The sequence below is a fragment of the Onychomys torridus genome, chromosome 1 (genome assembly GCF_903995425.1).
Source record: "Onychomys torridus chromosome 1, mOncTor1.1, whole genome shotgun sequence".
In the NCBI taxonomy this organism is placed as follows: domain Eukaryota; kingdom Metazoa; phylum Chordata; class Mammalia; order Rodentia; family Cricetidae; genus Onychomys; species Onychomys torridus.
In genome coordinates this window covers 163,991,022-164,017,423 of record NC_050443.1, presented here as the reverse complement: position 1 = coordinate 164,017,423, position 26,402 = coordinate 163,991,022, and the positions used below count along the sequence as shown (strand labels likewise).

General features: G+C 42.4%; 1 protein-coding gene across 7 annotated transcripts in view; it reads right to left on the bottom strand.

Moving 5' to 3' along the window:
* The window catches only part of Btrc (beta-transducin repeat containing E3 ubiquitin protein ligase), a 181,437-nt gene that overhangs the window by 8,795 nt on the left and 146,240 nt on the right, over window positions 1–26,402 (bottom strand). For all 7 annotated transcript variants that reach the window (XM_036170838.1, XM_036170789.1, XM_036170819.1 and 4 more), the window contains 7 exons: window positions 16,696–16,927; window positions 12,188–12,374; window positions 6,483–6,579; window positions 5,690–5,827; window positions 5,122–5,240; window positions 2,433–2,682; window positions 1,427–1,545 (listed from right to left, as the gene is read on the bottom strand). In XM_036170838.1, the coding sequence (XP_036026731.1) occupies window positions 1,427–1,545; window positions 2,433–2,682; window positions 5,122–5,240; window positions 5,690–5,827; window positions 6,483–6,579; window positions 12,188–12,374; window positions 16,696–16,927 (1,142 nt within the window). The remainder of the gene's footprint in view (window positions 1–1,426; window positions 1,546–2,432; window positions 2,683–5,121; window positions 5,241–5,689; window positions 5,828–6,482; window positions 6,580–12,187; window positions 12,375–16,695; window positions 16,928–26,402) is intronic.

Here is a 26,402-nt window from a genome sequence, read left to right as displayed (position 1 = left end):
CTCTGATTCTCAGCACCTACATGGTGCTTCATAACCTTCCAGAACTCCAGTTCCAGAGGATCCAACACTCTGCTGACCTATTTGGACTTTTGTCACACATGTGGTGCAAATTTGTACACATAGGCAACACAGTCATACACATAAAATAAAAATATTTAAAAATTTCACAAAGATCAATCACTCATATAAAAGTATATTACTTTCAATATAACTTATTTCCTATCTGTCATATAATTTGGGCAGAAAAAGTGTGATTTAAGTTTGAAGGCTGTTTTTTCAAAACACAATATTTTATGCAACTGTGAAACCAGGTTCTTCCAAGCAGGGGTTCAAGGTACAGTTGCCTAGGAAGAAAATGAGCCTTTCAAGAGAGTAATTCTTCCTGAAGTCACCCCTTGAAATGAGATGCATTGTGTCAGTGATATCTTGCTGTTACAAAGTACCTCCATCTCTGCTGGAGGACACTGCTCTCACCACTGTCCACAGCAGCCACCATCAGAAAGGCAAAGCTATATCTAGAGAAGTCTGTTCCAATTGTTTTAATGCTTCCAGCCCAATTCCATTGATTTCTAGGAATGGCAGGTTTGCTACGCATCAGGTCTAGCTCTTCCTTCCCTCAGGCATTGAGGGAAAGGCGATGACATAAAATTTCCAAATTCTAACCACCTCTCTCTGTCATTCATCTTTGTAAGGGTAAAAATACAAAAATGTACAGACTTTTGCAACCTTCAAATTTAAAGACAGCCAGATCTCTGGCCAACTACTGTAGTGAAGCAAAAAGTCAAGATTCCTAGCAGAGAAACAATCTTTTCTTCCTCTTTTTCTTTATGTTTTCAACAACAGTGACATGGAGAAATGACCTTTATTTATTAGCATTTCTCAACTGCAGGAAAGACATTGGAAAGAAGGGCCCTTAACCTCCGTTAGCTGTCTTAATTTCTTACTGAACAGTTCCTCTAAAATAGGTCTATTTGGTAAGAAGAGTATCCTGGGAAGGATACACATCACTACAAGGCTTTTCTGTTCTGCCTTTCTGGTAGGGCAAGCTTCAGACCCGTAAGAAGCTACAGAATGGAAAACGTATTTGATCGAATCTAGACTAGGACACCAGAGATGTGTGTGGGGAACAGGGAAGAGTGAAGGGATATAAGAGAGAAGCATTTCAAAAAAAAATGAAAATCAAGCCAAACAAAGTTAGGCAGTGGTGGCCCACACCTTTAACCCAGTACTCGGGAAGCAGAGGAAGTCGACCACTGTGAGTTAAAGGCCAGTTCCAGGACAGCCAGGCTATACAGAAAAACTATTTCAACAATACAAACAACAACAAATCAAAACAAACAGGACGGTTCAAGAGCATGAGATCTGTGCGCAAACGGTAGCTGGAATGTGATGTGGCTCCATTCTGGGAAGGGTGCCTGCTGCTCACCTGATGGTGTTGTCAGATGAGCCACTCACCACCAGCCTGTCTCTGTACTGCAAACAGGCGATGCCTCGTTTGTGTCCATTTAGGGTCCTTACAAATTCACAAGTACTTGTGTTCCACACCTGAGACAGAAAAATGACAACTGAGCGGTTGATCTGTACACTTCTACCAGTACAAATGGAGCCAAGTTTAGTTTATAGTAACCCAGGACCAATGTGAAGTTGTGCTGTCCCATGAGCATCTGTCAAATGGATCTCCTCTTGTGGAATTGGTCCCCTCTTCTCTTCATGCTATGTGTGCATACTCAGTGGTTTCCTTAGTTCCTTTCCATCGGATTATTTTAGAGATATATTTATTATTTTTATGTGTATATGTGCCTGTTCAAGTTTGTGTGTACCGTGCGTGCGTGCGTGCGTGCGCGCGCGCGCGCCCTGAAGAGGCTGTCAGGTCCCCAGGAACTAAAGTTCCAGTGGTCTTGAGCCACTATTTGCACGCTTACATCTAAACCCGTGTCTTCTGCAAGAGCAGGACACTGTCTTACCGTGCTGAGCCTTGTTCTCTGAGACAGGGTCTTTAAACACAAAGCTGATTTGGCTGGAACAGCTGACCAGTGAGCACCAGGGATTCACCATCTTTGTTCCCTCCCCCAGCACTGAGGTCACAGACTCATGCTGCCACATCTGGCTTGTACATGGCTGTTAGCAATCTGACAACTTGGCCACTTTCTTAGTTCCAGTATGTGTATTTCCTTGAACTTAAACTTGCATCTGCTCTTCTCACACTCACAATACTGCCATCAATAGTGACACTGTTATCATCTTTCCATGCGGAGTCTTGAGCATGCTAGGCAAGCTGTCTATCACTGAGTTACATCTCCAACCCATTACTCTTGTTTATAGAAATGAAAACTGAAGAAACTATAATGTTTATGTATATAGTTGTGATCAATCACACTTTTACACCAACTCCTTACTGCACCTTGTGAGCACACTAAAAAGTGGCCTATTACCTTTATGGTTCTATCTCCAGATGCAGAAACGATGTACTTGTCATCAAAGTCTACAACATTGACTGCAGCTCTGTGTCCCACCAGCACCCTCCTTAGGGTGATGTCAGTCGGGGAGGCCATATCCCACACGGCAATGGACCGGTCTTTGGAGCAGGTGACCATCATGCCATTATTGAAGCGCAGGTGCAGAACTGCTTCACAATGGTGAATCAGTGTATTTAGCATCTCACCTGCATTTACATCCCACACTCTGAAAAGGATACCTGAGAGTTAGATAGCACACAGGCTACAGTGCAGTGCTTCTTCCTGACTATGGCGCTCACCATCAATGCCACCAATGCCCCCCTCCCCCCGACTTTCTTTTTGAAACAGGGTTTCTCTTTATAGCTCTGGCTATCCTGAAACTCTGTAGACCAGGCTAGCCTTGAACTCAAAGATCCACTTGCCTCTGCCTCCCAACTGAAGAGACTAAGGGTGTGTACCACCAATGCTTGGCTCACCCCCATTTTATTAAAAATTTTTATTTATTATGTACACAGTGTTCTATCTGCATGTATGCCTGCATGCAAGAAGAAGGCACTGTATCTCATTACAGATGGCTGTGAGCCACCATGTGGATACTGGGAACTGAACTCAGGATCTCTGGAAGAACAGCCAGGGCTCTTAACTGCTGCTGAGCCATCTCTCCAGCCCCTCACCCCCACTTTTATGGCAACTGTTGTGTTCTTTCTTTACAGCCCCAAGGTAGAGTATGGATGGACCGCAAGGAAGCAGTATAGACAAAGAGAAAAGGCAAGAAGTAGGTGCTTCCTGGGTAGAACCTTAAGATGGGAAACCTGGCCAAACTATAGTGCTCAGGGATGAGGAAGTAGTCACCACCACCTTCTAATTTGGCTCAGATTTTCGGATTATTCTGTTCTATTCTATTATTGTTCTATTACTGACATTCAATTAAGAACACACATGTAAACCAGGATAAGAACAGCAACAGGAGACAGCCGGGGTGGGTCAGTGGTTCTGATATGGCCAAGAATTGTGCTGATGTCTGTGCCTGTGCTACCACCGAAGCCCACGTGGATGTCTGTGGTTGGGACTGCTGCCTGAAGCCACATTAAGGTCTGTGAGCATGGGAGAGCTAGCTCTGCCCTGCTCTGGCCACTGCGTGGCTTTCCTCAGCTAATGGCTTCTGGCACAGATGCTGGTGGAACTCATCCTCCTTGGCTGGCCATTAGGAATTTGACCATGTTCCAGTGAATACATGAACAACACCAAAAGGAATTTGGGGGGTCATGGAGAGGCATGGGAAGAAGACAGGGAGGCAAGCACGACTGGGGCTCATGATATGAGATTCCCAAATGATCAATTAAAAAAAAAAAAAAAGAATAGCAGTAGGCTCTGTCCCAGTGACTGCCTCAGAAGCCATGTTCTGTAGCAGACTTAGTAATGTGGACTTGAATTTGACTTCCCTTAATGTTAAGTTTTCCACCTGGGTCAAGGGTCAGGATTATGTAGATTCTAAGTCCAAGGCTCTGTTTCTGTGCATTTCAGGGCAAGAGGTCAAGAAGAGCCTGCCTCCCACTCAAGTGCATGCTTCATAGCAGTGGGGACCCTTGGGTAGCTTGAGAACAGTGTCACAACAGAAATGACCTTGATTTACTCTACTTTGCATATTGATTTTGGCTTTTAAAACATTTATTTCCCTCTCCAGCTTAATCTTCCTCTTAGGGAGCTATTTTTTGTGCAGCAGTGTTGCTAAGAGGTAGAGTTCTGTTTAGCACATTGAGCCCTGGGTTCAACCCCACATCGCCAAAACAAACAAACAAAACATCATCTCTCCCCTAGCCTATACATGATATGAGCACCTGCAATGCTCAGGCTCCTTTGAGGAGCTCCACAGCACTGAGAAGTTAATTGCCAATGACTGTGAGGACCAGGCTCGTTATGCCTAGAAGTCAAGGGGGCAGCTTTTCCTATTTACAGGGTAACTTTAGAGAACTTAACAGTGCAGTTAACTGCCTTTTACTCCAGTTCTTTTAAAGTTATTTTTGATGTATTTCGTTCGCTAAATCCTTTAGCTTAAGGTGGAACTCCTAGCAGGTTTCCAGCAGTGACGCTAGTACCCTGAACTCAAGCTACACTGGACTCCAGCAGCATAATGGCTCTGTCACCAAACCACTGGTGCCTCTGGAAACTGAGGACCCCTCCCTGAGTGAAACTTGCAATTAAATATTGTGGGGACGGCAGGGGAGGGGCTGGCAAGGAGTGAGCCCTGCTCACCTGCATGCACTTGAAAGAACTCATGCATGCCTGCACTGCAGTCACAATCTTCTGAAAGGAAGGCTCCATTCCCTTCCTGCATTCCCAGGAGGTGGTTCATAAAGGAACACAAGGCTTCCCATAAAGAGACCGAAAGTTCCTGTGACAGGTGCTTTTCCAAATGAGAATCTGTGGAGCTTCTTAAACATGAAAAAGGAGAAATCTACCCAATGGTTTCAAATCAAGTGTCTGGTTCTAGAGTGAATAGTGACTGACCAGAAGCTAACTCCAAGTCCTGACACCCTCACATAGTTATATATGTAGGCAAAACCTCAATGCACATAAAAATTTAAAAAAAAAAGAAAGAAAGAAAGAAAGAAAAGAAAATTACTGGGACAGAAAGTAGAGGGCTTCCGAGTCTGAAATTTCCTACCTGACAGTGGAATCCGATGATCCAGTTATGATCACTCTCTCATCATACTGGAGACACAGGACAGAGCCTGTGTGGCCTGTGAGAATTCGCTTGCATTCCAATGTGCTTTTATCCCAGATCTAGGAGGGCAAAGGATCACTGTCATAATGGGGTGCTGTGGAGACTTGTTGCTCTGTGCATGTATGATCCCCAAACACCAAGCCAGAGAGGGTGGGACTGCATTCTTTCCTCCAGGTAGAGCAGAGCACCTGGGTGTGCTGACTTCAGTTCTAATGCTAACTTTGTCCTTTTCATTAAGGTGCAAGAGAAGCCTATAATTATGAAGGCCAAAATAACAGCAGCTTTCATCAGCTTGCTTCTAGAAGGGAGTTCCACCTGGAACTATCTATTTGTATGGTTCTCGGGGGCAGCAGACACTTGCCCTTAAGGAAATGGTTTCAGCTTTGGTACTGGAACCAATCTATAATTCTCCCTTCCTAGAACACCACTTAGGACTTATGCTTTAGACTGCTTTCTGCACAGTCACCCTGACTCCCACGACCATGCTCCTCAGCTGCAGAGGCTTCACCTTGATCGTGTTGTCTCGAAGGCCGCTCACTATTTTCTGGTCATCATATTGCAAACAGTAAACTCCTTTGCTTGTCTCGCTTCGGCAGTGGATTCTCTGTAAACTATGTCGGCCACATCTCCAATTGGATTCTATTGTCTAGAAAGGAGGAGTCAAAGAAGCAGTTAATTAGCAAAGAACTCAAACCAATGGCTCAGTGTCACTCTATGGCAACGGTTCTCAATCTGTGGGGCGAGACCTGCACTACCATTTCCCAGGGGTTGCCTAAAGACCACCAGAAAACACAAATATTTACAACATTACAATTCATACAGTTGTGAAGTAACAATGAAAATAATTTTGTGTTTGGGGGTCACCACAACATGAGGAACTGTATTAAAGGGTCACAGCATTAGGAAGGTTGAGAAGCAATGCTCTATGGGATACAAACTTATAAAAAAATGAAAGAGTAGCACTATGTAGAGCTGCATGCTCAGTGCTCCTCTTAGATATATGGCATCCATGCCTACTGATAACTCTCCAAGGAGGCTCATCAGCTTAGGCATTCAGTGTCTCCCTGGTGATTAAGGAAGGTGCCAATCCCCTTGGGTACACTCGTCTATCAGTAACCACATGTTTTAAAGCTATACAAAAACTGATTGGGACTCTTCTGCACTTTACCAACCTTATTCATTAGTAAAGACACTGATTTTTAACACACACTGAAAACCTAAGTGGGTTTTCTGTAATAATACTTGAAAGTTATGCATACTAACAGTGCTTAGCAAATATCCAGAAATACATCAATTCTTACCTCAATATCTTGTATAATTTTAGGATAAAGTGCTCTATAAAAGGAGTTGGGAGGAGCGTTCTCATCAGGAGGTTTGTTTTTGAATAGGTACTGTCCCCTAAAAAAACAAATATTTACCAATGAAGATCATAAATCCATCTACAAGCAGCTTTGTGGTTTTCAAAGTGTCCTACATATTGTCCATTAACTAGCCTGACAAGGCATGATGGTAGCACGATTTTAGGAGCCCTGTGTCAAAGTGTTAACCTCCTGGTGTCTAAGGAACTTGATTTGAGTACCAACCCCTTTGGGATGTTGATAAATGTAGACTCAGAATTCATCTACTGGTTTATTAGGCTTCTGTACATTTACTTATTTTATTATTTGATAATAATGATAATTCTGGTTAATAATAATAACTATTACTTTTCTCCCTTGGTTCTGGGGCTTGAACCCAGAGCTGTATGCACTTTGCTAGGTAAGTAGTTTACCACTCTACCACTGTGCCCCTGAGCCAAGTTGTGCCAATGTCAGAAGAAGCCTAGCATGCTAGGTAACAGTAATGCTTCTGTCACGGAGATCAAGCTTGCAGTTATTTATCACATAGGGTAAGGTGTGCTAGCTTAATCCCTGGGGCTATTCCTGATCACTGTGGCAGTCCTTCAAAAGAGGCAATTCAGTTCAGGTGACAGACAAAGGGACTGAAGGGATGTCAGCAGCAGGAAGGAGAGGTGAGGAGAAATGCAAGGCACACCATGCCATCACGTGTGAGGTAAGAAGCTGGCTTTCGCTGCACATGTGTTCCTATGTACACACACAGATGCATGTCCTGGCTTTCCTTGATTCTAGCAAGCAGCCTTTGCTAGCATCTCCTTCCTTATGACAGCATATCTCTGAATACTCACATCCCAAGCTAGATTGCTATCAAAAAAAAAAAAAAAGAAAAAAAAAAAAAAGGTAAATGGCAATCACTTCCTGCTGGGTAAAAAATTTAATTCTTTATCCTGAAGTTAAGAACCCACCAAACACGGAGTGGAAGCTAGTAAAGCCCACTATGGGTGTACTAACTGCTGTTCTCACTGGCACCGTGCCTTGCAAAGTGGAGACAGGCAGAAATGCCTCTGTGTGTAATCCTGGCACCAGAGAAATCATGTTTTCTCTGGGCCAGTCATCCACTTGTGCCTCTATAGTGCCATTACAATATAATTAATTGTTCTGTGTCTTCAGGAGAGCTTCTCCCCTGCCCTCTCCCTATTATACACCTTGAAAATTAGTTGAGAAAATCTCCTATCAGGAAGGCAGCTGGGTCTGCTGTCTCTCTTAATGCAGAAAAGAAACTCTGCAATGGAGAAGTGGAAAGAACAGTTTTTTACAGGAGGACTGTGAAATCCCATATACCAACATAAAGGGTAAGTAAGCTACTTTGAGAAATAATTCTGGATTAATGGCATCCTGCTCTGAACAGTTTGGTTATGTAAACACTTTGCATGCAGATGAGATTTTTAACTATTGTTTTCCAGAGCCCACCATTCCTGAGATTCTTGTCTTCCTTCAGTCTCTGCCATCCTAGGAGTTCTCCAGGATTTTCTTCCCATTCAATGTATTTTCTCTGTAGCTCCAGGAAATCAGATTCAAATGAATCTCTAATCTCATTTTCTATCCCATTGTCTTTACCATGCCTTACAAACGTATATTAATTTCTCCAATCAACGATGCTACAAAGGAATGGCTAGATATTGAGAACTGGCTTCTCAGTCTGTATCTGTTTTAAGTCAAAATCTTTTATGGTGTATGTTCTTTGACAACAGGGACCACTTCTATGCAAAATGTCTGGTACCTATGAGAATGTGAGTGCATGATAAATGTAAAATATTAAATTTAGAATGTTATCATAAAATGTGATCTCCTGATTAAGAAAATGGACTTTTCCCAAGTTGTCCTTTATCATACTTTTAAGAGTTATCATTACTGAATAGAGAGCATTATCTAGTGTTATTTAAGAGAGAAAACCCGCAAAGTTCATGTCCTGGGGCAAACTGTCAAATCTATCTAGGTATGAAATATAACAGCAGAGTGGAAGTGAGATCTTGGTGCCTCAGTCACTTTAGGAAGACCATATTTATATACTTGTACACTTTTGAAAGGAAGAAATTGGAGGCACTTTCAAAGATACCCACATGGGGAAAGGAACAGCACAGAAAGGCTTTAACACAGAGGCTTGGCAAGGATAACTTCAAAAGTTGATAATGAGCTGGGTCCAGTGGCGCACGTCTTTAATCCTAACACTCAGGAGGCAGAGGCAAGAGGGTCTTTATGAGTTTGAGGCCAGCCTGGTCTACAGAGTGAGTTCCAGGACAGCCAGGGCTACATAGAAAGATCCTATCTTTAAAAAAGGAAAGAAAGGAAGGAAGGAAATGAGAAATTGTTCATAAATTATTTCTTCTGAAGAAGGGAGAATTTAGCACATTCCTGTAATCCTAGCACTCATAGAGGCTTGAGAGCAACCTGTCTCAACACCAAGACCACCCAAACATAAAGGCAATAAACAAAAAAGGGAGAAGAGCTGTCCCCCAAAGACACTGAGCAGGCATTCACAGAGCACACAAGTGTTTGCATTGATTATAACAAGTTATATCAAATTCTATCGACGTGACAGAGACAGGGGAACCTGGTCTTAAAGCTGGATAACTTGCAAAGCGTGCGGGGAATTTCTGAGGTCGAAGAGAGGGAAACAGTGGCACTAACCACACAAAGACCTTTTTTTTTTTTTTTTTTATAATTTAATTTTACGTATCAGCCATGGGTTCTCCTGTCCTTCCCCCTCCCGCCCCCACCCTTCCCTCCCCTTCCCCTAGCCCCTCCCTTCTATTCCCATCTCCTCCAGGGTCAAGACTCCCCTGGGGATTCATTTAAACCTGGTGGATTCAGTACAGGCAGGCCCAGTCCCTTCCTTCCAGGCTGAGCAAAGTGTCCCTGTGTAAGCCCAAGGTTCCAAACAGTCAGCTCATGCATTAAGGACAGGTCCTGGTCCCACAGCCTGGATGCCTCCCAAACAGTTCAAGCTATTCAATTGTCTCACTTATCCAGAGGGCCTGCTCCAGCTGGGGGATCCACAGCCTTTGGTTCATAGTTCATGTGTTTCCATTCATTTGGCTATTTGTCCCTGTGCTTTTTCCAATCTTGGTCTCAACAACTCTCCCTTATACAATCCCTCCTTTCTCTCCAACTGGAGTCCTGGAGCTCCACCTGGGACCAGGGCGAGGATCTCTACATCCACTTCCATCAGTTATTGGATAAGAGTTCTAGCACGACAGTTAGGGTGTTTGGCCATCTGATCACCAGACTAGGTCAGTTCGGGCTTTCTCTCAACCACTGCCAATAGTCTACAGTGGAGGTATCTTTGTGGATTTCTGGGGACCTCTCTAGCACTCTGCTTTTTCCTATTCTCATGTGGTCTTCATTTATCATGGTCTCTTATTCCTTGTTCTCCCTCTCCATTCCTGATCCAGCTGGGATCTCCTGCTTCCCTAAGGTCTCTTTTAAAAGGCTAAAAAGTGGGACTGGGATTTAACTCAGGGGTAGAATACTTGCCTAACAGATACAAAACCCCCAGTTTGATTCCAGGTACCACAGAAATTATTTAATAAAAAATAAAGACCAAAATCCTATCTTTTCAGTGATGGTTTTGTTACTGTCTTTTCGACATAAAAGACCCCATGGTTTAGGACTACCCTAAACAAAAGACTGCTTTTCTGCTGCATTATACACGCACACATCTTGGAAGCCCCACTCCTCGTCTCCCTGCCTTCAGAACATGCTGCTGTCATTTACAGTACAAATGGAAACAAGTGTATTTTAGCAGTGCACGAAATCCTCTTAGCTAAGAAGTGAGTTTTGAAAACTGTTATTTATAGCCTGAATTATCTGGAGGAGAGTTTCTTTGCTTTCCTGAGGGATAGAGACATCTTTTCAGACACCCTGAAATGTCCCCAAGTATGCAACTGTGTGCTCCATTTCTAAAGCTGGTCTCAGACTCAGCAAAATGATGGACTCTGAATGCCATATATGCTAACTATCAGAGTATGACATCAGCAAGCAAAGGCACTTTCTACTTTCCTACACAGTAAGGAAGGATAGGAAAAACACCTGAAAGGAAAAAAATAGGAAAAAATATCAATAAGCTCTGGATTATAGTCATATAGCAAGAAGATTGCTAGCATTTGGATCCTTGACCTGGGATTTAAGAGTAAAGGTTTTTAAGTCTTCCTAATAGCTCAAATGACAGAGATCTCTGAAGCAGTTGCCAAAACCCTCAGAGGTCAACATATTCATGAGCCCATGAATTCCAAGGATACAAAAGCAAGAGAGCCAGGCATAATTTTATGAAAATTCTAAGGAAGGTTGATCTGTGATTATTTATCTCTTTCTTTCCTGCCTCAACTTCCTTACTTGCTGGGATTACAGGTATGGACCATCAAGCCTACGCAGCTAAATGAAGATTTATTTTTTGTTTGTAGTGCTGAGGACTGAACCCAAAGCCTTGTATATACAATGCAGAAACCTGTAGCCCCTGACTATTTCTAAGCTTGTTTTGACACAGGGTCATGCTACAGCGCTAAGGTGGCCTCATACTTGTTAGCCTCCTTCCTTCTGCTTGGAAAGGCAGGTGTACACTATCATATCCAGCTTTCTTTTAGTAATCTTTTTTCTTTTTGGTTTTTCGAGACAGGGTTTCTCTGTGTAGCTCTGCGCCTTTCCTGGGACTCAATTGGTAGCCCAGGCTGGCCTCAAACTCACAGAGATCCACCAGGCTCTGCTTCCCGAGTGCTGGGATTAAAGGCGTGTGCCACCACCGCCTGGCTAGTAATCTTAATTATTTGAGGTTGTAGAACTACAGACAAAAAACAGACCTCTGCCCTCCCCAAAAGTTAATTTTGAAGGCAATCATTGGTTACACACACACCCATTTTCATTTTTAATCAAATATACTTAATAACTTACTTAAGTATTCATACCTGACTTTCTTATAGTGACATTCTAGGGACACACTCTGAGGCAAAACTCTAAGAAGAAAATATCTTCAGAAGCTTTAATGAGATGGTGCCACTGTGGTCAGAGAACAAGGCCCCTGGGAAGTCACTCAGGCTGCTGACTACGTAAGGCCTTAGGGGAATCAGAATTAAACACGCCAATCTAAAGAAACATACAAGTTTTAAGAAGAAACGGTGATTTATACTAACTACCATTTTTCATTCTTTTTGGTAGCTAATAGTTTTATTTTACTTGGGCATAAAAATTCATTTTTGATTATAACTGTAATAAGACACTAGAAGTGGGGACTAAATACAGGAAGTCTACCAAAGGAGGGCACTTCCATTTTCCCCAGAAGAGGAGGAAGCAGGAGTAGATACCTCCACCTCATTCAAAGCTATCCTACCTGCCTTAAAAACTGCCCCTTGGCCTTTTGGCAGAGTCCCCGTTTCTGTCCAGAGAGCAGAATGCTGTAATCAGGAGGTGGTCAGTTTTCTTTAGCAAAGCAGCATTAACAAAATACGTCATTTAATGATTGAATGGTTGGAGAAAAACTGTTGAGCAGATGCAGAATTCTCTTATATTTTTAGCTACAAATCAGCACAATAACTATAAATGATGCAAAACGGCCTCACTGGCTCCCAGCACTGTAGAGTTCAGCGGCCCCGAGTGGTAGAGGAAGGGTAAAGGCTCACCACCCTCTGCGCTCTGCCAGGCCTCTCCACAGAGAGTCGGTCCTGACCATTCTCTCGATGAGCTTCTTCCACAGCATGCCGTCCGACGTCACGCGGTACCACTCCTTGCACACCAGCTCAGCAGCACACAGTGATTTGGCGTCCAAGTATGACAGAATGTTCTCAGCAATATGGTCCAGACCCCGTGCTTTGGTGAGGGGAGGAAGGAAGCACAGAAAAAGAACAGAGGGTGTGCTGAGCAATTTTTCACAGAAAGCCCTTTAAAAGAACAGCACATGCTGTGTGATGAAGGCATGCGACTGTCCCTAGTGTGGCCCAGTTTCTTTCCCAAGCAGAGACCTGGGTAAAATGAGTACCAATAATTTTTCCATAGGTTACAGAAATGAACAGTATTTTCCATCTTCTGTTAGATAAGGAAGTTAAAGCTAACAACCAGCAAACCCCCTAAGACATTAAAAATAAAAAGGAGTCCAGAAAACAGTTCACATCTATCTATATGGATTTCAACACTGGGGATGTTCTACGGATGGCATCTCAAACACTGTGATTCAGACCCCCGAAATCTTGATATTAGGTCCATTTCTCATTCTGCTTCTATTACTACTGCAGTTCCAAAGCTATCTGATGAAAGAAATACCCTTAAATGTACTGGGGAGAGGCAGTTCACCAGACTGTGGGGGTTAGGGAATACGGGTGTGCAGACGAGAGGGTAGACACAGCTACAGGAGCATCGGGAGAGGACGCACAGATATACTACAGTTCAAAGATGAGCTCCACTGCATATGTTAACACACATACACACACACAACTATAAAACCTAAGTGACAGTTGATCAAAAATGGAAAAAAAAACCAAACAATCTTGCCAATAGATAAGTTGGGTAGCATTTCAGAGGAAGTCACGGTGATCTGGGGTGACGGGAACGAATGTGCTCTCCAATGAAAGCTCTCTATCACCCAGATATGTATCCAAGTCTCAGTGGAAAAGAGCCTGTCAAACAGGGTAACTACCCAAACAACATTTCTTGTCAGTGCTGTTCCAAGTTCACAGCTCAGACAAAAACATTCAAAATTATTCATCTTTGAGGTTTCTGAAGGCTCAAAAAGGATGGGAGGGAGTCATACATCCTGTTTTCTGCAGGCATGAACTGAGAAGGACCAACAACATGCATGCGTGTTTTCCCTGAATCATATGGAGACACACTTGGATGCCATTAGCAACAATCCAAATATGCTTATTAAACATTATTCTAATTATAAAAACTGTATGGATATCTGTCACATTTTCCAGCAGACTTGGGGAAGAAAGCTTTAAATGGATCTTGTTTGGCTGGCATCACATGTTCATATTTAAGCATAAGCAGATGGAGGCATCCATCACCTAATTCTTATTAAAGGAATATGACTATAAGCCAATTAAAGATATAATAAATAGTTAGTTTTTCATACAAAATACAATGATGGTATGTTTCCCGAACCTTTATATTCAAACTTTCTACAACATCAGAAGTTTCCAAAAGGCATTCTTACATTTTTAATGGCTGCCATCAAATTGCTCCTGATCTTTTACAACGTACCAGTAATAAGTCGCTGGAAGTAATTTCACCTAACACTCCAAACAAAACCATTACATTAATGGATTATAGGCAATTTTTGAAGTAGTTTGGTTTACTAAATGCAGCCAGATGGTGTAGGTTTAGAAATTTAAATGGCAGTTAAGCACTGGACGTGATTTAATACCAGATAGCCTGGTCAGCAGATACACACCAGGGATCAGTATTAGGCATAATACATTGGTCCAATTGACTCTGGTTCAATTCTTAGCATCTAAGTTTAAGACAGTAGCATGTCTCAATGATTGGGAAGGATGCAGCAATAGGTACATTCAGTTTGTTTGTACAAGGAAAACTGTTTGCCCATGGCTAGAAAAAAATCCAGATGTTATAAGGGGGCAAACATTTATTCTATTTAGCAAAGGATACAGGTGCAATTTGTTTTAAAGCAGTTACTTGTAATATACAAATGAGCATTTCTTTAATTTTAAAAGGTAATTTATTTTAAGTTTAGCAAAACAAAATTTTAAGAAACAGCTGGCAAGGATTAAGCAAGGTAGTAGTTTGTAGTCCTGAGACGGCTACCAGATAGTACATTATTCTTAGAAGAGAGCTTGCCAGCATGTGCCCAAAGCCTTCTAAAAATGAAGCTGTTGGAGGAGGAGGAGGAGGAGGAGGAGGAGGGAGGAGGAGGAGGAGGAGGAGGAGGAGGAGGAGGAGGAGGAGGAGGAGGAGTGGCCAAAGTTCAAGGCCAGTCTAAGTTACACAGGAAGAGCCTGCCTGGGGGGGTGGGGCACAGAGGAGGAGGAGGAGAAAGCCTTCAAAAAGCTCCTGCTTCAAGGCAGCAGGTGAAGGTTAGTGGCTGAGTGCTTGTTGGCATGTGGGAGGCACTGGATTCAATTTCCAACACACCCATAAAACAACAAGCAAAAACAACCCAAACAAAAAATCCCAAACAACCAAAACAAACAAACAAATTAAAGCACACTGAAACACCTCATACTCTTTAATATAGCAATTCTACTTTGGGTGTTTTTCTTCTGAGGCTGTCTGGAAGATTAATGCACAAGAATGTCCACCATGATATACTTTATATGAGAAAAAATGACCAGTGAAGGGGTTAAATAACATGTTCAGACCATTGCACAAAGTACTACAGGAAGTAAAATCTTTTTAAAAGAACACACTTAAGAAAATATACCTTAACATATTTAATAAAAGTATACTAGGAGAATATATTAAGTTTTAAAAGACAGACCCCAGATCTATAGGGGAATAAACACATGGTCAGAACTTTATATTTGTACATATACAAACATACATTTTTTTTATACAAACATACATAAAAACATATGAACAAAGGGCTCTCTGTGTGGCAGAGTTCTGGGAAATTATATTTTTTACTTTGTGTGTATGTGTATGTTTACATATGTGTGCATGGAGGCCCGTGAGCCCCAGGGATTGCCTACATCAGCCTCCTCAGGGCTGGAGATACAAGCACATCCCCCTCCCCCAGCTTTCTTATGTAGGCTCTGAGGATCAGACTCATGTCCTCAGGCTTACATTGCAAACACTTTACTGGCTGAGCTATCTTTCCAGTCTTTTTTTTTTTTTTTTTTGTATTTTCTAAATTTCATAACCATCAAAAGCAGTCAAAAAACACCCCCAAACAAGACCTGATAGTGTGTGTAGTTAACAGCAAGTGTATAACTATTTCCCTAATAAATGTGTAGCCCATATAAGAACTTATTTCCCATGTTTTGCAGTGTTCTAGATTATCATTCAAGAAGTGGGTAGGGCACTCTGGGGATGTTACTTAGTGATAGAATACTTACCTAGTTTGCACAAGAATAGAGGTTCATTTCCCATCAACACTCCTCACCCAACCCCATTGGGGATATAGGTCAGTAGCAACGTTTGTCTTCTAGGAACAAGATCCATGTTTGAGCTACAGAAAAACTCTGGCATCCTCTCAAGTATCTCGTGTGTGTGTGTGTGTGTGTGTGTGTGTGTGTGTGTGTGTGTGTGTGTGACACATCAAATAATTGATATAACATTCTTCCAAAAATACTAAAAAATTAAAAAAATTAATTCTTATAATTCAAGTATTCTGTATAATTCAAGTATTCTGAGTTGTAGTAGAAGCTGATGCAGGAGGATTACGAGTTTTTAGCCAGCCTGAGCTAGGTAGAGATAGTCTGTCTCAAGCAAACAAACAAATCAACAAACAAACATTTTTGTTGCTAAAATTCCCATAATTTCCCTAGTACATGAAAGAAATGGAAAATAAAACACATTATAAAAGTCATATCTCAAATCAGGTAACAGTTAAGGGAAAAAACAAAACAAAACCAGATTTGGAACTGCATATAGGTTAAACAAACAAACAAAAAAGGCTGAACAGAAGGACACAAGACAAGGAGACAAAGTAAAATGGAATTTAATTTTTGTACTTTGGTTTGTCCTTTTCTTTTTTGAGACAGGGTTTATCTTTGTTTAGACTGGCTGCCCTGAAACTCACTTTGTAAACCAGGTTGGCCTCCAACTCACAGAGATCTGCCAGTCTTGTCTCCAGAGTGCTGGGATTAAAGGTGTGCGCCACCACACCTGGTGGTTGTTCTTGTATTAGATGAAGAAGGTTTAATCAGTGACTTGGCATGTAACTACCAAACCAAATAAGTTTTACAAAGAGAAATGTAGCCAGGAAGGTTACACTTGTAATCCAAGACTTTCAATGCCAAGGTAGAAGGGCTGCTGTGAGTCTGAGGCACAGCTTGTGTCTGCACAGTGAGTTTGAGGCTAACTTGGGGTTATGGAGTGAAACCCTCTCTCTGTCCTCTCCTCTCTTCCCACACTCCCCTTCTCTCTCTCAAAGGGAGGTGGGTAAGGCTGAAGATCCAGTTCCATTACTGCTGTAGCAAATTAACTCAGACTTTACAAGGAAATGTTCACATACCTGGCAGAGCAGTTATGAAATCCCTCTGCAGCATAGGCTTTAGATAGGAGTTGATGTGCCCATGCTGGTAATGACACATCTGGGATATAAGGTGCTCTACAAACTCCACTTGATCAGACTCTGACCACTGCTCAAAATACTTGACACACAGTTCCTTTTCCTTCTCATAGCTCGCTGAGAGTTTCCGCTGCTTGGGCACAATCATACTGGAAGTGCCATTGGCAAGTTTTGTCTATAGGAAGGGAGGGATTAAAAGAAACATGTAACCGCAAGCATTGAAAATGGGGCCAATAGTCTAATTTTCTGGTCTGGTATGTTAACTTGTATCTTTACAAGTGAGTTATTCTTGTTAGGTTTACAGTACTTGGGTATTTGTGAACCATAATTATGTGGAAAGCCTTACAAATACCAGAGTAAGGTGGTAAATTACGAATACTGCAGGAAGACCAAGTATCCATTTCTAAAGGTTCACAGACATTCTTAATTTATGGTGATGCACAGTTGGAAACTGGAAAGTATAGTATATAATTATTACTAGCAAGCAAAAAAGTTAATTTGCTCTTTCTTGTATGTAGCTGTTACCGGACATTTAGATAATTACTTCTTCACACTTACTTTTTAATAGTCAAATAAGAAGTCTTCCATGCAAAGAAAGACCAATGAATATTTACAGTTCTCATAGTACTATCTTTGCAGATAAAGCCTAATAACTCATAGGCTCAAGTTAACATTTTCTTTCCAAAAATCCCATCTTCATGGTTATCAAAAACGTGCTATAGTTTTTAATAACTAAGTCATCTAATAAGTATGTACTGAGTATTTACAATGTATCTAACACTGTTCTAGGTACTAGGAATACAATAGTGAACAAAACCAGCAGAGAATCATCAGGAACAGATATTCTAGTTTAAGAGGCACATATCACTTATGTTTGTAAGTAACACTGCCAAGAAAAGCAGAATAAAATAATTTCTGGATTATACAAGGGCCGGAGAAAACAAAGACTTAGTGGGTAAAGGTACTTGCTACCACGCCTGATGACCTGATTTGACCCCTGGAACCCACATGGTAGAAGGAATGAACCAACTCCTACAAACTGTCCTGACCTCCACACATGCTCTGTGGATGTGTGTGCATGTGCACACATATACAATAAATACATGTAAGAAAGAACAGGAAGGGGGAGTATGTTATCATGGAAGGCAAAATTCTAAGATGGTTCCATGAAGAGTCCCATTACAGAGTATGCACGCTTTGTAGATCTTTGTGAGTTTGACACCAGCCTGTCTACATAGTGAATTCCTGACCAGGTCCACATAGTCAGACCTGTTATTAAAAAGAATTATACACATACCCTCCCTTAGAGCAAACACTATTATAGATGCTGTTATGCTTAAAATAAGGACACAATCAGTTGAACTTAAAAGAGATTACTAATTGGAAAGTGGTAGTGCACACCTGTAATCCCAGCACTCAGGAAGCTGAGGCAGGGTCACAAGTTCAAGGCCAGTTTGCATTACATAGTAAGTCCCAAGCTGGCCATATAAAAATTATACAATTCTTTGCAATAAGTAGTACCTAATTACACGGGATCTTCAGAGAGTTCTAATTTTCCTCTGCAGAAGGTGGACATGGGTATAGAGAATGTGATCAGATGCTCAGTGCTAAGAGCAGCCTCCGCAGGTAAGCGTTGAGGAAATCATGACTCTTCGTTTTACTGGTCTGCCATCAGGAATACAGTGTGAGGATTTCCCCAGGAGCTTCTAGGTAAGAACTTGACTGGACAATACATTGATGACACCTGGTGACACACTGGTGTCACCTTGTGACACCTGAACAGAGAACACATCATGCTGGATCAGACTCCCCAGCTCTAGAAGTATGAGCTAATGGAGAGGTGTGTTGGAACTTGCCAAGGTCGTGATGTTATGCACTAACTTAAAAAGTAATGTAATTGCTTAACTCTCCCTGGTTACAGACAGTTTTCCTAATAGGGTGATAGTTGAACTTAACATTTTGTTACATAGGGGAAGAATAACCTAGGTGGTGGGAATTTTGAGAGCACAGGGTCTGGGAGGCAGCATTCTGTCTGGCATGCTAAGGGCCCTAAATGAGTAGTCAAAGAGATCATTGGGGAAGAAGTCTGAGCCATGCCATCCAGTCCATTTCGGTGATGACAGCTGACCTCCATACATGTCTTCATCAACTCCCACCTTCTCTTACATGAACGCTGCTCTTCCCACCAAGAGAATCTCAGCTAACAGGATGTGGAGTCACAGTCCAGGGCACTAGCCCAGAGAACTTCCACTCACTCCTTAGAGCCTGAGTCACCATGCTAGAGAGAGAAATGGAGGCTGTGTGGCCACAGGGACAAGCACTCAGATGTGTGAGAGTGACACACACATACAGTGATCCTGATTGCGGGGAGCACGCACTAGAAGGTCAAGAATGGACAACAGGAGGCCAACTTAGAAGATACTTTAACGGTCCATGGGAGAGAAGTCATTGTTCAGACTACAGTGTTAGCTGTAGAAGTGGAGAGAAAGAATTAGTACTCAGTATATTCTGAGGGCAGAGCAGTCTCCCAGACCTGGATGTGGGCAGGAGAAAAGGAGGCGAGGCTCATACCCAAGTCTGAAGAGACAGAACTGCTGTGGGATGTTCAAGTATGTCAAATGTGTTGCTCTGATTGGTTAAAATAAAACAAACCAGTAGTAAAATAAAATAAACCAGTAGCCAGGCAGGAAGTATAGGTGGGACAAAGAGAGAGGAAAATTCTGGGAAGTGGAAGGCGGAGGCAGAGAGACACTGCCAGCTGCTGCCATGATAAGCGAGATGTAAGGTACTGGTAAGCCACGAGCCATGTGGCAACTTATAGATGAACAGAAATGGGTTAATTTAAGATATAAGAACTAGATAGCAAGAAGCCTGCCACGGCCATACAGTTTGTAAGTAATATAAGTGTCTGTGTGTTCATTTTATAAATGGGCTACCGGCCTGCTGGGGCTTGGTGGCACCTGGAGAAAAGATCTCCAACTACACAGAACAGTGGGAAAAGATTTAAAAATCAATGGGAAGAGCTACTCTCAAAGAAGTGATTTTTATACAGGATGACACAAATGAGTGCACTGGACACCTTTTGAAATAACTTGATAGACAATGGACGTATTTGTCTGAGGTAACCCTAATGAGGCAAGGAGACCCATGTTGCTATAGAATTCATCATGCTCACATATGCTGAATGTGGTGTAATACTGTCCCACACTTGGATACTCTACTTCTGCCATTCAGGCAGGGGCCTGTCTTCTCTTCTCAAACATTTTACAGATGGAACCTGGTCAGCAGCTGGTATCAGTAGATTTCCAAGAATGGCATGAAGGCACATGTCCACAATGAAAGAGCTGGCACCTGTAAGCAGAAAGCCTGGTGTGCAGAGCTGGGGGTTTTCTAGCAGAGATGCCATTGTTCCTACACAGAGTAGAAATGATTAAGAAGAACCTGCTGGGCACCGGCCATGGGGAGGGAGTTCAGGCTACTTTCCATGTAGGCTGTTTGCAACTTAGCACATGGAAACTCATCAAATGAGGAGTAAAATTTAGAGTGCTAACAAACAGGCGGGCTTACAAGCTTGACCAAAAAAGCCACATCTCATCCCAATAACCAAAGCCCACCATATCATCATTATTATCTTTGTCATTAGAGGTAGAAATGGGTTGGAGATGTAGCCCAGAGCACTGGGGCACAGCACTTTCTTAGCATGGACAAGGCCCTGGGCTCCAGATACAAAACTGGTGCTGTGGCACAAGAGATGAGAAGTTTATGGTCATCCTCACTTGCATAGCAATTTTGAGGCCAACCTGGACTACATGAGATTGTGTCTTACAAAACAAACCAACAAACCAAACAAAGCAACTCTTCCTCCACTGCCTCCTTCCCCAAAAGGATGAACAAACTGAATTGGGGGCTAGAGCTGCTGTCTTCTGGTTATAACTCAGAGGCTCAAGTAACAGAGAGCCACCAAGCTGTTGAAATGGTTGTTTCTGCTTTGCACAGACCAGGCATATCTGTAACCACGGGGAGCCAGGCATGCTGCTGCAGCACCAGGACTGAGGGAACCTGGTAACTTTCCTGTTGGAGCTAAGCTTCAGTCAAGGTTTTCTTATGCTTTCAATGATTAGATCCTAAGTGAGTCTTAAAACATTGGGTCATTAGAAATACTTCTTGACAAAGTGCTCAAGGGGACTCTGGCAGCTCCTACTTTGTAGTTACCACCCTTCACGGGAGTATTTCCTCAGGAAGAAGACATGTACCTGAGACCCACCATCACTTCAAATGGTACCATCCTCGTCATAACCCCATGCTATACTGTTTTAGAGCTGCGGCCCTGGAATTAGAAGACTTACCAACTTCCTCTTCTGTGTCTGTTCCCCTCATTTGTAAAATGAGAGTAACAGAAACAACTTTACTGGAATTTTGTGAGAGGAAAAGCTGTAACAAGCTTGTTTCTGAGTTATACTTAGGGAGGTATTTATAACCCTACCTCTACCCATGCTGAGGATCAAACCAAGTGTCTTCACACAGGCTTGGGCAAGCACTCTACCACTGAGGCTACATGCTCAGCCCCACATCAAATTTCATAATAAAACAGTGTTAGAGCTGGGGTTTCCCCCGTACTTTTGAAAATACACTTTCCTTTCTTAGTTCAGTTTTAGTAAATATACAGTTTCTTTTTTAGTTTAGTTTCAGTAAGTTTAGTGTACATGGAGGATAACATTAAGTGCATAGAACAGTGGTCCATCACAGATGCTGATGAACCAGGAGCAAGTGAGCACAGCATCGTGACCCCATGTGTCCCTTTTGTTGTTGCCCGCTGTCCTCAGAGGAACCATGCTTTCATTTCACTTTTGGGACAGGGTCTTATTAAGAAACCCAGGCTAGCTTCAAAGATCTGTCTCAGCCTCCAGACTGTTGGGATTAGAGGTATGCCACCACACCTGGCTGAAATTTTTGGAAATAATCTGCTTATGTAATTTACCACAGCTTAGAAAGAAATAGAAAAAAAAAAAAAAAAAGAGAAAACTCCACACATTTAGAAAAAAAAATGACAAATGTTTAATATCCATAAACTAAAAACCTTGCTGAGGGAATATTTATTTAGAAACAGGGTTTCATTATGTAGTCCTGGCTGTCTTGAAATTTACTATGTAGACCAGGCTGTTCTCTAATTCACAGAGATCCACCTGCTTCTGCCTCCTGAGTGCTGGGATTAAAGGTGTGCACCATTATGCCCTGTGGGAATGTTTTTAATATAAATAAATAGAAAGATAGATTGGACTCAATATTGTTCATTCTTTTTAGATTGATCTATAGGGTGAATACAATATCAATCAAAACCTCAGCAGACAAGTTGATATAGACTCTTATTAATTTGTGTAGAGATGCAAAGGGACCTAAATTAAAAGATGGAAGACTTGCCAGGCGGTGGTGGTGCATGCCTGTAATCCCAGCACTCGGGAGGCAGAGCCAGGTGGATCTCTGTGAGTTTGAGGCCAGCCTGATCTCCAAAGCGAGTTCCAGGACAGGCTCCAAAGCTACAGAGAGAAACCCTGTCTCGGGAAAAAAACAAACAAACAAACAAAAAAAACCCAAAAAACCAAAAAACCAAAAAACCAAAAAAACCCACACAAAAGATGGAAGACTCAAGACTGCAGAATTTTATTCTACTTCTTATTCCCACAACCTGTGTGTGTGTGTGTGTGTGTGTGTGTGTGTGTGTGTGTGTGTGTGTGTAGGACATGTTCAAGAGTTGGTTCTCTCCTTCTACTGTAGGTTCTGAGGATCAAACTCAGATTGCTGGGTTTGTAAAGCAAGTGATTCTACCAACTGAACCATCTTTCTGCATCAAGACTACTGAATTTTAAAACACATGCAATAATAACCAAGATAGTGTGGCTTTGATATGAGGGGAAAATGTATGTCAACAACCAAAAGAAATTCATATTCAGTCGATTCTTTTCCTTTTCTTCCTTCACCTGATCTCTGAGAGAGGGTCTCACTACGTAGCTCATACTGGCTTTGTACTCATGATGCTTCTGACTTGGCTTCTCAAATGCTGGGATTATAAGTGTGTACCATCACACCCAGCACTGGCCAGTTGAATGGTGCTAGGATAATCCCATGGGGATAGGATAACTTTTTTTTTTTTTTTTTTTAAAGATCAAGTGGGGTGGGATGGGGAAAGAGTATGGGGAGAGAGATGACTAGAATTGGAGGACATTACGGCGGCGGGGTGGGTGGGGGGGGGGTGATGTGGAAACCTAGTTCAGTGGAAACTCCATGGGATCTATGAGGGTGACCCTAGGGAGGACTCCTAGAAATGGAGGATATGGAGCCTGAACTGTCTACCTTCTGTAACCAGGCAAGGCTTGCAGTGCTGGGTTTGGGACACCAATCCAGCCACAAAACTTTCAACCTACAATCTGTCCTGCCTGCAAGATGTGCTAGGGCAATGGTGGTGCAAAACTTGTGGGAATGGCCAACCAATGACAGATATAATTTGAGACCCACACCATAAGAGGAAGCCCATGCACAACACTGCCTGGATGACCAGGACCCAGAGGCTGAACAGCCCAGAGACTTAGGGCAGAATCCAACACAACTGACAAAATTAAAAAAAAAAAAAAACAAAACAAAACCAAAAATCAACGAAATCATGATTCCTAAAGATATTTTTTATACTCATAGATCGATGACTATCCTAGTTATCATCAGAGAGGCTGCAAATGGGAGTGGATGGAGAGACCCACAGCCAAACATTAAGTGGAGAGAGAGAATGAGCCCAGGTTGGAGATCATCAGGTCTCTCCCCTTGGAGCTCAGGGAACCCCATGGAAGGGGAGTAGAGGGAGAATTGTGGGAGGCAGAGGGGTTGAGGATACCAGGAAAGCATGGCTCTCCCTGTACTCTCTCTCTCTACACACCCCCCCCCCCAATTTGAGTCAACTAAGCAGGGCTCATGACTGAAGTGGCAGTCTTGGAGCCTGAACAGGTCTGTGCTAGATCCGCTGAATATGTTATGGTTGCTGGCTTGGTGTTTTGGGGAGACTCCTGACAGTGGGAGTGGGGATGTCTCTGACTCTTTCGCTTGCTCTTGGGAACCTTTTCCTCCTACTGGGTTGCTTCACCCAGCCTTGATGTGAGGGTTTGTCACTGGTCTTATTTCATCTTGTTGGGTGGTGATATTTGTAATCTAAGAAATAAAGCTTGCCTGAAGATCAGAGGACAGAGTCAGCCACAGAGTTAAACATAGAGGTCAGGCAGTGGTGGCACACACCTTTAATCCTAGCACTTGGGAGGCAGAGATCTGTCTGGGCTACATGAGATTGATCCAGTCTAGGGCAGAAACAGAGCCAGGCAGCTGTGGCACACACCTTTAACCCCAGTATTTGAGAAACACACACGCCATTAATCTCAGCACTAGGAAGGTTAAGATAGGAAGTGAAATGGATGGGCGGAGAAAGGCATATAAGGTGTGAGGAGACAGGAGAAAGAAAGAGAGCCTTTCTGATAAGGACTCAGAGGTATTCAGTCAGAGGATCTGTGGAGCTGGCGAGGTAAGAAATGGCTGTGGCTTGTTCCTCTGTCACTCTGATCTTTCAGCATTTACCTCAATATCTGGCTCTGGGTTTTTATTATAAGACCACTTAGGATTCATGCAACATTGTTGTGCCATGTTCTGCTGATGTCCCTGGGAGGTCTGCATTTTTGTGGGGAGAGATGGGAGGGGAGGTGTATCGGGAGGGAGGTTGTCTTAATTAGAGTTTCTATTGATGCGATGAAACACCATGACCAAAAGGCAAGTTGGGGAGGAAAGGGTTTAATTGGCTTACACTTCAGCATTGCTGTTCATTACTGAAGGAAGTCAGGATAGAAACTCAAACAGGGAAGGATCCAGGAGGTAGGAGCTGATGCAGAGGCCATGGAGGATACTGCTTCCTGGCTTGCTTCCCCTGGCTTACTCAGCCTTCTTTCTTATAGAACCCAGGACCAGCCCCTGAGGGATGGCACCACCTACCATGGGCTGCCCCCACCCCCCATTGATCACTAAATGAGAAAATGCCTTACAGCTGGATCTCATGGAGGCATTTCCTTAGCTGAGGATCCTTTCCCTCTGATGACTCTGGTTTGTGTCAAGTTGGCACATAAAACTAGCCAGTATATAGGGGAAGCTACAGTTGGATGTACTGTTATGAGAGAATAAAAAATTAAAATGAGGAAAAGATTTACATATTTTGTGTGTGTGTGTGTGTGTGTGTGTGTGTGTGTGTGTGTGTTCTAGAGTGCTTGTAGGTATTTACAGAGATCAGAAGATGGTAGCAGACCCCTGGAAATAGTGTTATAGATGGTTGTGAAACTCCTGATGTGGGTTCTGGGAACTAAACTCAGGTCCTCTGTAAGAGCAGCAAGTGCTCTTAACTGCAAGTCATCTCTCCATCCCCAAGAGTAGCCTTTTAAGATAATGCTAATTATCTTCATATCCATACTGGTAAACAAACAAACCCTGTTTCTTACACACACCACATGCAAGATTAACTTGTATGTTCAAGTTAAAACTATAAACTATAAAACTTCTAAAAGAAAGGGTAGGAGAAGTTTTTTTGTTCCCTTGGGCTAGGCAAACACTTTAGAGAGATTGCAAAAGCAAAAACTTAATAAAAGAAAGGAATTTAATAAATCAGGATGTGTGTGTGTGTGTGTGTGTGTGTGTGTGTGTGTGTATACGCGCGCGCGCACGCGCGTGCACATGCACTTGGCATGATGTTTATGGAGGTCAGAACACAATTTCTGGGAGTCGGTCCTTTACTTCTACTGCCTGAGTTTTGTGGATGAACTTGGGTTTTCAGCTTGGCAGCAAGGACCTCTCTGTTGAGCCATCTCACCAGCTCAGTTAGAAGCTGGGAGAATATTTAACAAAGGACTTTAGAATATATGAAGAACACTTAGGATTCAATAGTGAGGAAACAAATAATGCTAGCTGTTTCTTAACTAAGAAAATACCTGTTTTGTTTTGTTTTCTTAATTGACAAAAGATGGAATACACCCTCAAAACCAAACCTCTGGAAGGCCAGTAAGCATACAAAAAGATGTTCAGCATTTCAACTCATTATGGAAATGTAAATTATAGCCACAAGACACTTTTACACATGGACTAAGATACTATCTGGAACAACTGGCCTCTCACGCATCACAGCTGTAATGCTGAATGGTACAATTACATTGGAAAATAAGTTGATAGTGTTTTATAGAAGTACACAGACTTTACCATGATGTAGATATTTACCTCCCAAACACAATTCTACACATTAATGCTCATTGTTTCTGTTTTCATAATAATCCCTCAGTGTAATAAGACACAAGTCCATCAAGAGAAGAATGATAAACAATAAATTGTAATGTAAGCACACAGTGGAACACTTATCCCAATGGCAGGGAAACACATAAACGACAAGGATGGATTCCAGAACACACGGCTTAAAGAAGCCAAGCATAAGAGCATACAGTTCAGAAGTCCGCTTATATGCCACTCTAGGAACAATGAATCTAAATTTTATTTATAAAATAGATCAGTGGTTTCTTTGAGTAGGGTGTGGGAGTGAAACTAGCTGGGGAAAGGCACGAGGGACTCACTGGGGCCACGGAAAGCTTCCT